Source organism: Cherax quadricarinatus, chromosome 53 (assembly GCF_038502225.1).
Source record: "Cherax quadricarinatus isolate ZL_2023a chromosome 53, ASM3850222v1, whole genome shotgun sequence".
NCBI classification, from domain to species: Eukaryota; Metazoa; Arthropoda; class Malacostraca; order Decapoda; family Parastacidae; genus Cherax; species Cherax quadricarinatus.
Genome location: NC_091344.1, coordinates 25250095 through 25264704, shown reverse-complemented (window position 1 = coordinate 25264704; position 14610 = coordinate 25250095). Strand labels below are relative to the sequence as shown.

The 14610-nt window shown below is 39.4% G+C and overlaps 1 protein-coding gene across 2 annotated transcripts in view; it reads right to left on the bottom strand.

Annotated features, from left to right (window-relative positions):
• The window catches only part of Bx42 (Puff-specific protein Bx42), a 36754-nt gene that overhangs the window by 6698 nt on the left and 15446 nt on the right, over window positions 1-14610 (bottom strand). For both annotated transcript variants that reach the window (XM_053781373.2, XM_070096489.1), the window contains exon 8: window positions 5738-5919. In XM_053781373.2, the coding sequence (XP_053637348.1) occupies window positions 5738-5919 (182 nt within the window). The remainder of the gene's footprint in view (window positions 1-5737; window positions 5920-14610) is intronic.

Genomic DNA, 14610 nt, shown 5'->3' with positions numbered 1-14610 from the left:
GGGCCACCCTGCCTTGGTGGGAATCGGCCGGTGTGATAATAAAATATAAAAAAAATATATATATAATATATATATATAATATATATATATATATATATATAGAGAGAGAGAGAGAGAGAGATATATATATATATATATATATATTTTTTTTATTTTTTTTTTTCAACAAGTCGGCCGTCTCCCACCGAGGCAGGGTGACCCAAAAAAGAAAGAAAATCCCCAAAAAGAAAATACTTTCATCATCATTCAACACTTTCACCACACTCGCACATTATCACTGTTTTTGCAGAGGTGCTCAGAATACAACAGTCTAGAAGCATACACATATAAAGATACACAACATATCCCTCCAAACTGCCAATATCCCAAACCCCTCCTTTAAAGTGCAGGCATTGTACTTCTCATTTCCAGGACTCAAGTCCGACTATATGAAAATAACCGGTTTCCCTGAATCCCTTCACTAAATATTACCCTGCTCACACTCCAACAGATCGTCAGGTCCCAAGTACCATTCGTCTCCATTCACTCCTATCTAACACGCTCACGCACGCTTGCTGGAAGTCCAAGCCCCTTACCCACAAAACCTCCTTTACCCCCTCTCTCCAACCCTTTCGAGGACGACCCCTACCCCGCCTTCCTTCCCCTATAGATTTATATGCTTTCCATGTCATTCTACTTTGATCCATTCTCTCTAAATGACCAAACCACCTCAACAACCCCTCTTCTGCCCTCTGACTAATACTTTTATTAACTCCACACCTTCTCCTAATTTCCACACTCCGAATTTTCTGCATAATATTTACACCACACATTGCCCTTAAACAGGACATCTCCACTGCCTCTAACCGTCTCCTCGCTGCTGCATTTACCACCCAAGCTTCACACCCATATAAGAGTGTTGGTACTACTATACTTTCATACATTCCCTTCTTTGCCTCCATAGATAACGTTTTTTGACTCCACATATACCTCAACGCACCACTCACCTTTTTTCCCTCATCAATTCTATGATTAACCTCATCCTTCATAAATCCATCCGCCGACACGTCAACTCCCAAGTATCTGAAAACATTCACTTCTTCCATACTCCTCCTCCCCAATTTGATATCCAATTTTTCTTTATCTAAATCATTTGACACCCTCATCACCTTACTCTTTTCTATGTTCACTTTCAACTTTCTACCTTTACACACATTCCCAAACTCATCCACTAACCTTTGCAATTTTTCTTTAGAATCTCCCATAAGCACAGTATCATCAGCAAAAAGTAACTGTGTCAATTCCCATTTTGAATTTGATTCCCCATAATTTAATCCCACCCCTCTCCCAAACACCCTAGCATTTACTTCCTTAACAACCCCATCTATAAATATATTAAACAACCATGGTGACATTACACATCCCTGTCTAAGACCTACTTTTACCGGGAAGTATTCTCCCTCTCTTCTACACCCTAACCTGAGCCTCACTATCCTCATAAAAACTCTTTACAGCATTTAATAACTTACCACCTATTCCATATACTTGCAACATCTGCCACATTGCTCCTCTATCCACTCTATCATATGCCTTTTCTAAATCCATAAATGCAATAAAAACTTCCCTATCTTTATCTAAATACTGTTCACATATATGCTTCAATGTAAACACCTGATCCACACATCCCCTACCCACTCTAAAACCTCCTTGCTCATCCGCAATCCTACATTCTGTCTTACCTCTAATTCTTTCAATTATAACCCTACCGTACACTTTTCCTGGTATACTCAGTAAGCTTATTCCTCTATAATTTTTAGTCTCTTTTGTCCCCTTTCCCTTTATATAAAGGGACTATACATGCTCTCTGCCAATCCCTAGGTACCTTCCCCTCTTTCATACATTTATTAAACAAAAGTACCAACCACTCCAACACTATATCCCCCCCTGCTTTTAACATTTCTGTCATAATCCCATCAGTTCCAGCTGCTTTACCCCCTTTCATTTTACGTAATGCCTCACGTACCTCCCCCACACTTACATTCTGCTCTTCTTCACTCCTAAAAGATGGTATACCTCCCTGACCAGTGCATGAAATTACTGCCTCTGTTTCTTCCTTAACATTTAAAAGTTCCTCAAAATATTCTCGCCATCTACCCAATACCTCCATCTCCCCATCTACTAACTCCCCTACTCTGTTTTTAACTGACAAATCCATATTTTCCCTAGGCTTTCTTAACTTGTTTAACTCACTCCAAAATTTTTTCTTATTTTCATTAAAATTTCTTGACAGTGCCTCTCCCACTCTATCATCTGCTCTCCTTTTGCACTCTCACCACTCTCTTTACCCTTCTTTTACTCTCCATATACTCTGCTCTTCTTATAACACTTCTGCTTTGTAAAAACCTCTCATAAGCTACCTTTTTCTCTTTTATCACACCCTTTACTTCATCATTCCACCAATCACTCCTCTTTCCTCCTGCCCCCACCCTCCTATAACAACAAACTTCTGCCCCACATTCTAATACTGCATTTTTAAAACTATTCCAACCCTCTTCAACACCCCCACTACTCATCTTTGCACTAGCCCACCTTTCTGCCAATAGTCGCTTATATCTCACCCGAACTTCCTCCTCCCTTAGTTTATACACTTTCACCTCCCTCTTACTTGTTGTTGCCACCTTCCTCTTTTCCCATTTACCTCTTACTCTAACTGCAGCTACAACTAAATAATGATCCAATATATCAGTTGCCCCTCTATAAACATGTACATCCTGGAGCCTACCCATCAACCTTTTATCCACCAATACATAATTTAATAAACTACTTTCATTACGTGCTACATCATACCTTGTATATTTATATATACATATACACATTATATATATATATATATATATATTATAGGTAGTAGGTTGGTAGACAGCAACCGCCCAGGGAGGTACTACCGTCCTGCTAAGTGAGTGAAAAACGAAAGCCTGTAATTGTTTTACATGATGGTAGGATTGCTGGTGTCCTTTTTTCTGTCTCATGAACATGCAAGATTTCAGGTACGTCTTGCTACTTCTACTTACACTTAGGTCACACTACACATGCATGTACAAGCACATATATACACACCCCTCTGGGTTTTCTTCTATTTTCTTTCTAGTTCTTATTCTTGTTTATTTTCTCTTATCTCCATGGGGAAGTGGAACAGAATTCTTCCTCCGTAAGCCATGCGTGTTGTAAAAGGCGACTAAAATGCCGGGAGCAAGGGGCTAGTAACCTCTTCTCCTGTATATATTACTAAATGTAAAAGGAGAAACTTTCGTTTTTCCTTTTGGGTCACCCCGCCTCGGTGGGATATGGCCGGTGTGTTGAAAGAAAGAAAGATATATATATATATATATATATATATATATAATATGCATGCTTGTACATGCAAGTGTAGTGTGACCTAAGTGCAAGTAGAAGTAGCAAGACATACCCGAAATCTTGCACGTTTGAGACAAAAAAAAAGATACCAGCAATCCTACCATCAAGTAAAACAATTACAGACCTCCCTCTTACACTCTCTTGGAAGGACGGTAGTACCTCCCTGCGCGGTTGTTATCTACCAACCTACTACCTAAATTGGGCGAGGGGCTTGGACTTCCAGCAAGCATGTGTGAGCGTGTTAGATAGGAGTGAATGGAGACAAATGGTTTTTGGGACTTCACAAGCCATTGGAGTGTGAGCAGGGCAATATTCGTGAAGGGATTCAGGGAAACCGGTTAGCCAAATTCGAGTCCTGGAAATGGGAAGTACAATGCCTACACTTTAAAGGAGGGGTTTGGGATACTGGCAGGTTGGAGTGACTTCTAAACTGTCGTATCTGAGTGCCTCTGCAAAGACAGTGATTATGTATGAGCGAGGTGAAAGTGTTGAATGATGATGAAAGAATTTTCTTTTCGGGGTTTTTTCTCTTTCTTTTTGGGTCTTTTTGTCACCCTGCCTCGGTGGGAGATGACTGAAGTGTTGAAAAGAAAAAAAAAAGAAAAAATCTTAAAAAATACAGCTTTCCGAAGAATACTGTACAGTACTTAATGCTGAAATGCCTTAATGCTATTCTTACCATAAATTAAACAAATACATTCCTTAACTCTTACACAAACTAATTTTAAAAGTACATTAAAATACTTTTGCTTATTTTTTTATTTAACTGCATTTATTACACAGTAGAGCCCAGGTTTACGACAATTCACTAATATGGACATTTCAAATTATTACACAGCAAAGCCCCACTTTACAGCGATTCACTAATATGGACATTTCAAATTATGACCAAAAATTTGCTCATACGGCTGATTCATTATTAGTGTCCATGCACCACTGTTTACATCCTCCATGAACTCCACGTCTATTGATTATGTCTGGAAACTTTCCAAAATTTCAAGCATTTTAAAGTTATTGCATATTTTATATATACATACTCTCATAATTGCACTTATGTGTACCTGTACCTAAATAAACTTACACACTGTGCTCGTGTGCAGGTACACATTAATATCACTAAGAGTGTCTCACTAGTGTTGAAGTTGCCATACTACTACTACTACATGTACTATTAATAATAATAACAATCACTCTGGGGCACTTTAAATGACATTTATGTTAATATAGACATTTTCATTAATCCATCAATGATATTTTTTCAAAATTATATAAGAAACATGTTACATAACATATAAACAATACAAACACCCACAGTTGAACAAATTGACAAATACGAGACATGGTAGTTGAGCGGCTTGTAGGAGCGACGGCAAGAATTACGTTTTCTCTAGTTCAACACCTGAGAAACTGTATAGCATAGTATTACTGGGGTTACTGAAAAAAAAAATATTCCTTTTGTATGCCTTCACTCACAGCGTCATTCCCTCTAAAAAGGTGCCTTGCATGAGAATGGGGGTGTTGCTATTTATTCTACTGCAACAACATGAAGAAAACTTGTACACAATGTAAGATGTTTGAATTGTGGGGAAAGAACCTTCACAAAAGCCCACATAATACAAAATGAGCGTGTGTGAACATGAAGAGGACAGGTCTTCATACACGCTCTGACTACCCTCAGTTGACACTAAGTTTGTTTACATTCTCCATGTCTTTCATTTATGACAATAATAATAACAGTTGTGATAAATAGAAGAATCGTAGGCCTATTACTTTAAATGCCAAGTTAAAAGTGATTTAACTCAGTGGACAAGCTATGTCAATGGCAATAAGCATAATAATAATAATAATTGCTTTGGGGTGCTTTTAAATGTTGAATATTATATTATAGACATTTTCATTAGTCCATCTATAACATTTTTTTCAAAATTATATAATATGCTACATATCATATAAAATAAAGTAATGATTGTACTGTATGTGCATTTTACTTTTTTATTGTGTTTTAAACCTAGTTCTATTGCTAACTTAATATATGATAGTGTAAAGACGTTATCAAGCATTTATATGCTTTTATAAGAAAAAAAAAGTGAATCGCTTTATAGTGGTAGCCTGGAGCCTAACTCGCTATATAACTGGTGCCCTACTGTACAACAATTACCATTTTTGCTCTTCCCAGAATGTGACACAGGTATTATACAACCTTTATGTCAAGTTTTTCTTTGAATTTAAAATTTCTAGCACACTATACACCTCCCTGTCTACCTCACTGCAAACAATCCAATGCCCATATCAGAAATATTATAAGGAACATTTATCCCATGATCATGAGATTTGTATTTCTTACCGAGCACGATCCTGACGGAGCTTCTCTCTCTCTTTTTCTGCTTCATCTGTGGGCCCTGAAGTGACTGGACGAAGCCCTGCATGTTCTTCTCTTGCCTTCTTGGCCAAAACCTTGAGTGACTCTTCCTTTCTAAACTTCTCCTTCTGAGCCAGTTTCTTTTCAATTTGTGCACGCATTTCAACCTGTAAAAAAAAAATAATATCTATATCTATATATATATATATATATATATCTATATATATCTATATATGGTGAAAGTGTTGAATGATGATGAAAGTATTTTCTTTTTGGGGATTTTCTTTCTTTTTTGGGTCACCCTGCCTCGGTGGGAGACGGCCGACTTGTTGAAAAAAAAAAAAAAAAAAAAAATATATATATATATATATATCTCATATAGATATATATATATATATATATATATATATAATCTATATATATATATATATATATATATATATATATAATCTATATATATATATATATATAATCTATATATATATATATATATATATATATATATATATATATATATATATATATATATATATATAATCTATATATATATATATATATATATATATATATATATATATATATATATATATATATATATATATATATATACAGTGGACCCCCGCATAACGATTACCTCCGAATGTGACCAATTATGTAAGTGTATTTATATAAGTGCGTTTGTATGTGTATGTTTGGGGGTCTGAAATGGACTAATCTACTTCACAATATTTCTTATGGGAACAAATTCGGTCAGTACTGGCACCTGAACATACTTCTGGAGTGAAAAAATATCGTTAACCGGGGGTCCACTGTATATATATATATTCTAGGTAGTAGGCTGGTAGACAGCAACCACCCATGGAGGTACTACCGTCTTGCCAAGCGAGTATAAAACGAAAGCCTGTAATTGTTTTACATGATGGTAGGATTGCTAGTGTCCTTTTTTCTGTCTCATAAACATGCAAGATTTCAGGTACGTCTTGCTACTTCTACTTACACTTAGGTCACACTACACATACATGTACAAGCATATATATACACACCCCTCTGGGTTTTCTTCTATTTTCTTTCTAGTTCTTCTTCTTGTTTATTTCCATGGGAAAGTGGAACAGAATTCTTCCTCCGTAAGCAAGGGGCTAGTAACCCCTTCTCCCGTATAAATTACTAAATTTAAAAAGAGAAACTTTAGTTTTTCTTTTTGGGCCACCCTGCCTTGGTGGGACATGGCCGGTTTGTTATATATATATATATATATATATATATATATATATATATATTATATATATATATATATATATATATATAATTTCTTTTGGTATTTATATGTATATACCTTCCACAGTAATGATACAACAAACTGCATTAAGTAAAATAATGTAAGTCCTTCAAACGTATTTCAAATTTTGTGATATGCAATGAAAATAAAAATTGCTAAAAAAAAGGAAAAGGTGTACATGCATGCACACGCGCAGGCATACACGCACACACACGCATGCACACGCACACACACGCACGCACACACACACACACACACACTCACACTCTCTCTCACTCTCTCTCTCACACTCTCTCTCACACTCTCTCTCACACTCTCTCTCACTCTCTCTCACACTCTCACACACTCTCTCTCTCACACTCTCTCTCTCTCACACTCTCTCACACTCTCTCTCTCACACTCTCTCTCTCACACTCTCTCGCACTCTCTCTCGCACTCTCTCTCTCTCGCACTCTCACTCTCTCGCACTCTCACTCTCTCGCACTCTCTCTCTCTCGCACTCTCTCTCTCTCGCACTCTCTCTCTCTCTCGCACTCTCTCTCTCTCGCACTCTCTCTCTCTCGCACTCTCTCTCTCTCGCACTCTCTCTCTCTCGCACTCTCTCTCTCTCGCACTCTCTCTCTCTCGCACTCTCTCTCTCTCGCACTCTCGCTCTCTCGCACTCTCGCTCTCTCGCACTCTCGCTCTCTCGCACTCTCGCTCTCTCGCACACTCGCTCTCTCGCACACTCGCTCTCTCGCACACTCGCTCTCTCGCACTCTCGCTCTCTCGCACACTCGCTCTCTCGCACTCTCTCTCTCTCGCACTCTCTCTCTCTCGCACTCTCTCTCTCTCGCACTCTCTCTCTCTCGCACTCTCTCTCTCTCGCACTCTCTCTCTCTCGCACTCTCTCTCTCTCGCACTCTCTCTCTCTCGCACTCTCTCTCTCTCGCACTCTCTCTCTCTCGCACTCTCTCTCTCTCGCACTCTCTCTCTCTCGCACTCTCTCTCTCTCGCACTCTCTCTCTCTCTCACACTCGCTCTCTCACACTCGCTCTCTCACACTCGCTCTCTCACACTCGCTCTCTCACACTCGCTCTCTCACACTCGCTCTCTCACACTCGCTCTCTCACACTCGCTCTCTCACACTCGCTCTCTCACACTCGCTCTCTCACACTCGCTCTCTCACACTCGCTCTCTCACACTCGCTCTCTCACACTCGCTCTCTCACACTCTCTCTCACACACTCTCTCTCACACACTCTCTCTCACACACTCTCACACACTCTCTCACACACTCTCTCTCACACACTCTCTCTCACACTCTCTCTCACACACACTCTCTCACACACACTCTCTCACACACTCTCTCTCACACACTCTCACACTCACACTCTCACACTCACACTCACACTCTCACACTCACACTCTCTCTCTCACACTCTCACTCTCTCTCACACTCTCTCTCTCTCTCACACACACACATTCTCACACACTCTCTCTCACACTCTCTCTCTCACACACACACACACACACACACACACACACACACACACACACACACACACACACACACACACACACACACTCTCTCTCTATGAAGAATAAGTCATAAAATTGTGGCTGGAACAATTTGCAATAAACCCACACAAACTGGATATGAAAAATTATTTTTTTAAAGTACATTCCCTTTTAGAGCAGGAAGAAAATATTTCATATAAAACCTTTACTGCACATATAAATTGAGTTTGACAATGAAATTATTGGAAACTTATTGAATCCAATGAATAGTATTCCCTGGAATGTATGCAAGAAATATTCATCATAATTTACACCTGAAAATTCTGGAGGGATTGGTCCAGATCTACATTCTGAATATCCCTTCCTATGAGAGCAATAGGCTCAGTGAGGCAAAACGGTAAACTAAGAAAACTCAATATAAATGATAACTCCTACAATAGTTCCTGATCAGCTGAGCTATGATGCCTATGTTGGGATGCATGCAGCCAGTGCCAACAACTTGGATGATCAGGCCATTATCAAGCTACACATTAATTAAAAACAGTCCAGATGGGCCAAAGCTTCATCTGTTTTTTTTCTAGTTTATGAGTTTCTCATGGATATCTTGCTGTCATTTTTATTACCTGTGGTAGTATAACCATTAATTTTTTGTACAGAGAATTAGCTATTAAAAGGCATAAACAAATACCATACCTAAAATATTTGCAAAGATTTCGATAAGAACTGAAAATTAAAATGCAAAAAACACAAGAAACTATGAAGGCAGCTAAGAAAGATGAATCTTCAGTCTCGATTCCACTTTGTGCTAACCCTATCCATCATTTAATACTACCAAGTGAGCCTAAGCAACATAATTATATTGCATATGATAAAGTGCATATTTTTTAATTTCTTACAATACATTAGTACTTTGAACTTTTTAACCCTTTCAGGGTCCGTCCCGTAGATCTACGGCTTCACGTTGAGTGTCCAAACCGTAGATCTACACCAAAATTCTAGCGCCGTCAAATTTAGCGCGAAAGCACTCGTAGGCCTACATGTGAGAGAACGGGTCTGCATGGTGGGTGTGCGCCATAAACAAAAAATCTAGGCGCCCGCATAGCATTGTGGGAACACCGGCTCAGTTACCCTTGTTCACCATGCCTCGTCGCAAGTCAGCTCTCACTCCCCGGAAAATTGGGACTCTCCTCTTCCTATCTGATAGTTCTGACACTGATGGAAGTGGAAATGAAGACGAATTCTACGGCTTTGATCAGTTAGTAACCGAAAGGAATGACCAGGATATCGATAATAGTGCAGAAAACCCTGACGATCCTCAACCTTCTACCTCTGGTGTGGGCACTCGTGACTCACGGTCGGTTGTGCCTCAACGCAAGAGAAAACTAATATTTTCGCGTGGCCAGGCCTCTGACTTCAGTAATGATGATGATAGTGACATGGATTGTGATTTTATTGCACTCGACGATCATTCGAGTAGTGATAGTGAGGAATCATATTCACCAGTGAAGTGTCGGTATGTTCGCTGCCGCATGCGCTCGGGCAGTGTACCCTATGCTGTGCCCAGGGGACGGAGTACATCCCGTGGCCCTACACCAGTTTTAGGTAGTGATAGTGAGGATGATGTGGCTACATTTGGCATGGATAGACCACAGGCATCAGTGGATGGTGGTAGTGGTGATGGTAGTGGCACCGCCATGTGTGACTCACCAGCCCAGGCTGGGACCCACGCTGCTGACTCATCAGTTCAAGGACAAAGCGTAGCGTCAGCCACCAGCCCACCACAACCACAACCACCCACACAACCAGCCTATGATGTCCAGTATCCACCAGCAAACCGTATGTGGGATTGGCAGCAAAATCCCAATTTTGTTCCCAAGCCTCACCACTTTGATGACTCTCAAAGTGGAATTCTACCTACTTGTCCCCTTGGAACCACGGCCAATGAACTGGAATTCTTTGAATTATTCTTTGACCAGCCATTGATGGAAACTATTGTCAGGGAAAGTAATAAGTATTTTGAGTACACCATGGCAAATACGATCATATCACCACAGTCAAGACTACACAGGTGGAAAGAGACGACTGTTGCAGAAACGTATTTGCTTTTTGCAACAATAATGCTTATGCCTCATGTTTATAAAGCATAATATAAAAGCATACTGGTCCACAGATCGGCTAATTTCTACCCCGGTCTTCAGTGAAATCCTCCCAGTGAACAGGTTTATCTTACTCTTACGTATGTTGCACTTCTCTGACAAAACCAGGCCTGACAGAAGTGACAGGTTATATAAGATTAGAAATGTTTTCATGTATCTCAAACAAAAGTTCAGCATATACTTTTATCCATTCAAGAATGTTGTAATTGACGAGTCTTTGATTTTGTTCAAAGGTAGACTGTCATTCAAGCAGTATATACCGAGCAAGAGGAAACGCTTTGGTATAAAACTGTTTGTACTCTGTGACTGTGACAGTGGCCTGGTTTTGGATATTATTGTATACACGGGAAGTAAAACATTGGAAGATACCAAGATGTTATTGGGTATCTCAGGTGACGTAGTGAGAAACATGATGGCACCTTATCTTGGTAAGGGGCATACATTATATACCAATAACTGGTACACAAGCCCATTACTCACTGATTTCATGCGAGTGAACAAGACAGATGTGTGTGGCACAGTGCATTCTAATCGTAAAAATATGCCCAGGCTCAACGCAGGTGCTCGTGGTGATGACGTGCAGGTGTTTACTGCCAATGACATCATGGCAATACGGTGGCATGACAAACGAGATGTCACATTGTTGACAACTATTCACCGTAATGAAATGCAAGACAGTGGCAAAGTTGATCGAGTGACTAATGAACGTATTCGAAAACCAGTGACAGTGATTGATTATACACAAAACATGCACTTGGTTGACTAATGTGACATGCAGATTGGTTTTGTTGACTGTGTTCGTAAGAGTTACAAGTGGTACATGAAACTTTTCTTCCATCTCATGGACATTTCAATGCTCAATGCATATAATATGTACCAAATAAAGACTGGCAACAGACCACCGTATGGTGAATTTTGTTTGTCTGTTGTCAGACAACTCATAATGAAGTACCAGGTAAGAACACCTGCTATACAACAAGGTCCTCGAATTACTCAGGATATACCCAAGCGTTTGAGGAGGGAAGGTGATCATTTCATAATACAGCTTCCTTCAACACAGAAGAAATTTGCTCAGAAGAGATGAATCATCTGTGCACAAACAAAACGACGGCAACAAAGACGCAAAGACACTTGGTTTATGTGTGAGGAATGTAAGGTGCCTCTGTGCATGGTGCCTTGTTTCAAGGAGTTCCACAAGCTCCAGCTCCAGCAGTTCTAAAACCATGTCCAGTGATTGTAAATATGTAAATATATGATAGAACATTAGTATTATACAAGATTTGTGCATGTTTACTGTAATAAACAACAGTGGTAAACAATATGATAATAACTTTAGTGCGGTTATTGTGTTCAATACAGTGAGTTTACAGTATTGGTCTCTCAGGCCCCAAATGTTAGTAGGAAAAGAAAAAAAATGGAAAAGAAAAGAAAAAACTATAAAAACCGCTAAATAATGTAATGCGCGTATGTGGAATTCATCGATGTTGCCGCCACCACATCATTTTGGACAAACTTCTTGGCACTGTATCTCGGCAAGTACAGTGGACCCCCGGTCAACGAACTTTTTTCATTCCAGTAGTATGTTCAGGTGCCAGTACTGACCGAATTTTTCCCATAAGGAATATTGTGAAGTAGATTAGTCAATTTCAGACCCCCAAACATACACGTACAAACGCACTTACATAAATACACTTACATAATTGGTCGCATTTGGAGGTGATCGTTATGCGGGGGTCCACTGTACTGATCAGAATTTTTTTTTTTCTTATTACCTTCACAAAAATATGCTCTTTAATTCTGTAAGAAAAATAATTTTTTTTTTTTCAAAATTTCTTGGACACTGGAGCACCACTTCAGATTGGGCCTTGGACCCTGAAGGGGTTAAGAATTAAAACCCTTAAAAATACTCAAAATTGACATTTAGCAAAATTCATTCAAGAACAAAAATAGCATATTTTTTTTCATTAACACATCAGCCAAATGAGAGAGTGGGCGAGATGTTATCAACAAATTTTTGTTGAAAATAAGAAAAAGTTTTGGAGTGAGATTAACAAGTTAAGGAAGCCTAGAGAACAAATGGATTTGTCAGTTAAAAATAGGAGAGGAGAGTTATTAAATGGAGAGTTAGAGGTATTGGGAAGATGGAGGGAATATTTTGAGGAATTGTTAAATGTTGATGAAGATAGGGAAGCTGTGATTTCGTGTATAGGGCAAGGAGGAATAACATCTTGTAGGAGTGAGGAAGAGCCAGTTGTGAGTGTGGGGGAAGTTCGTGAGGCAGTAGGTAAAATGAAAAGGGGTAAGGCAGCCGGGATTGATGGAATAAAGATAGAAATGTTAAAAGCAGGTGGGGATATAGTTTTGGAGTGGTTGGTGCAATTATTTAATAAATGTATGGAAGAGGGTAAGGTACCTAGGGATTGGCAGAGAGCATGCATAGTTCCTTTGTATAAAGGCAAAGGGGACAAAAGAGAGTGCAAAAATTATAGGGGGATATGTCTGTTGAGTATACCGGGTAAAGTGTATGGTAGAGTTATTATTGAAAGAATTAAGAGTAAGATGGAGAATAGGATAGCAGATGAACAAGGAGGCTTTAGGAAAGGTAGGGGGTGTGTGGACCAGGTGTTTACAGTGAAACATATAAGTGAACAGTATTTAGATAGGGCTAAAGAGGTCTTTGTGGCATTTATGGATTTGGAAAAGGCGTATGACAGGGTGGATGGCAATGTGGCAGATGTTGCAGGTGTATGGTGTAGGAGGTAGGTTACTGAAAGCAGTGAAGAGTTTTTACGAGGACAGTGAGGCTCAAGTTAGAGTATGTAGGAAAGAGGGAAATTATTTCCCAGTAAAAGTAGGCCTTAGACAAGGATGTGTGATGTCACCGTGGTTGTTCAATATATTTATAGATGGGGTTGTAAGAGAAGTAAATGCGAGTGTCTTGGCAAGAGGCGTGGAGTTAAAAGATAAAGAATCACACATAAAGTGGTAGTTGTCACAGTTGCTCTTTGCTGATGACGCCGTGCTCTTGGGAGATTCTGAAGAGAAGTTGCAGAGATTGGTGGATGAATTTGGTAGGGTGTGCAAAAGAAGAAAATTAAAAGTGAATACAGAAAAGAGTAAGGTTATGAGGATAACAAAAAGATTAGGTGATGAAAGATTGGATATCAGATTGGAGGGAGAGAGTATGGAGGATGTAAATGTATTCAGATATTTGGGAGTGGACATGTCAGTGGATGGGTCTATGAAAGATGAGGTGAATCATAGAATTGATGAGGGGAAAAGGGTGAGTGGTGCACTTAGGAGTCTGTGGAGACAAAGAACTTTGTCCTTGGAGGCAAAGAGGGGAATGTATGAGAGTATAGTTTTACCAACGCTCTTATATGGGTGATGAATGTTGCAGCGAGGAGAAGGCTGGAGGCAGTGGAAATGTCATGTCTGAGAGCAATGTTATTCCTCCTTGCCCTATACACGAAATCACAGCTTCCCTATCTTCATCAACATTTAACAATTCCTCAAAATATTCCCTCCATCTTCCCAATACCTCTAACTCTCCATTTAATAACTCTCCTCTTCTATTTTTAACTGACAAATCCATTTGTTCTCTAGGCTTCCTTAACTTGTTAATCTCACTCCAAAACTTTTTCTTATTTTCAACAAAATTTGTTGATAACATCTCACCCACTCTCATTTGCTCTCTTTTTACATTGCTTCACCACTCTCTTAACCTCTCTCTTTTTCTCCATATACTCTTCCCTCCTTGCATCACTTCTACTTTGTAAAAACTTCTCATATGCTAACTTTTTCTCCCTTACTGCTCTCTTTACATCATCATTCCACCAATCGCTCCTCTTCCCTCCCGCACCCACTTTCCTGTAACCACAAACTTCTGCTGAACACTAACACTACATTTTTAAACCTACCCCATAC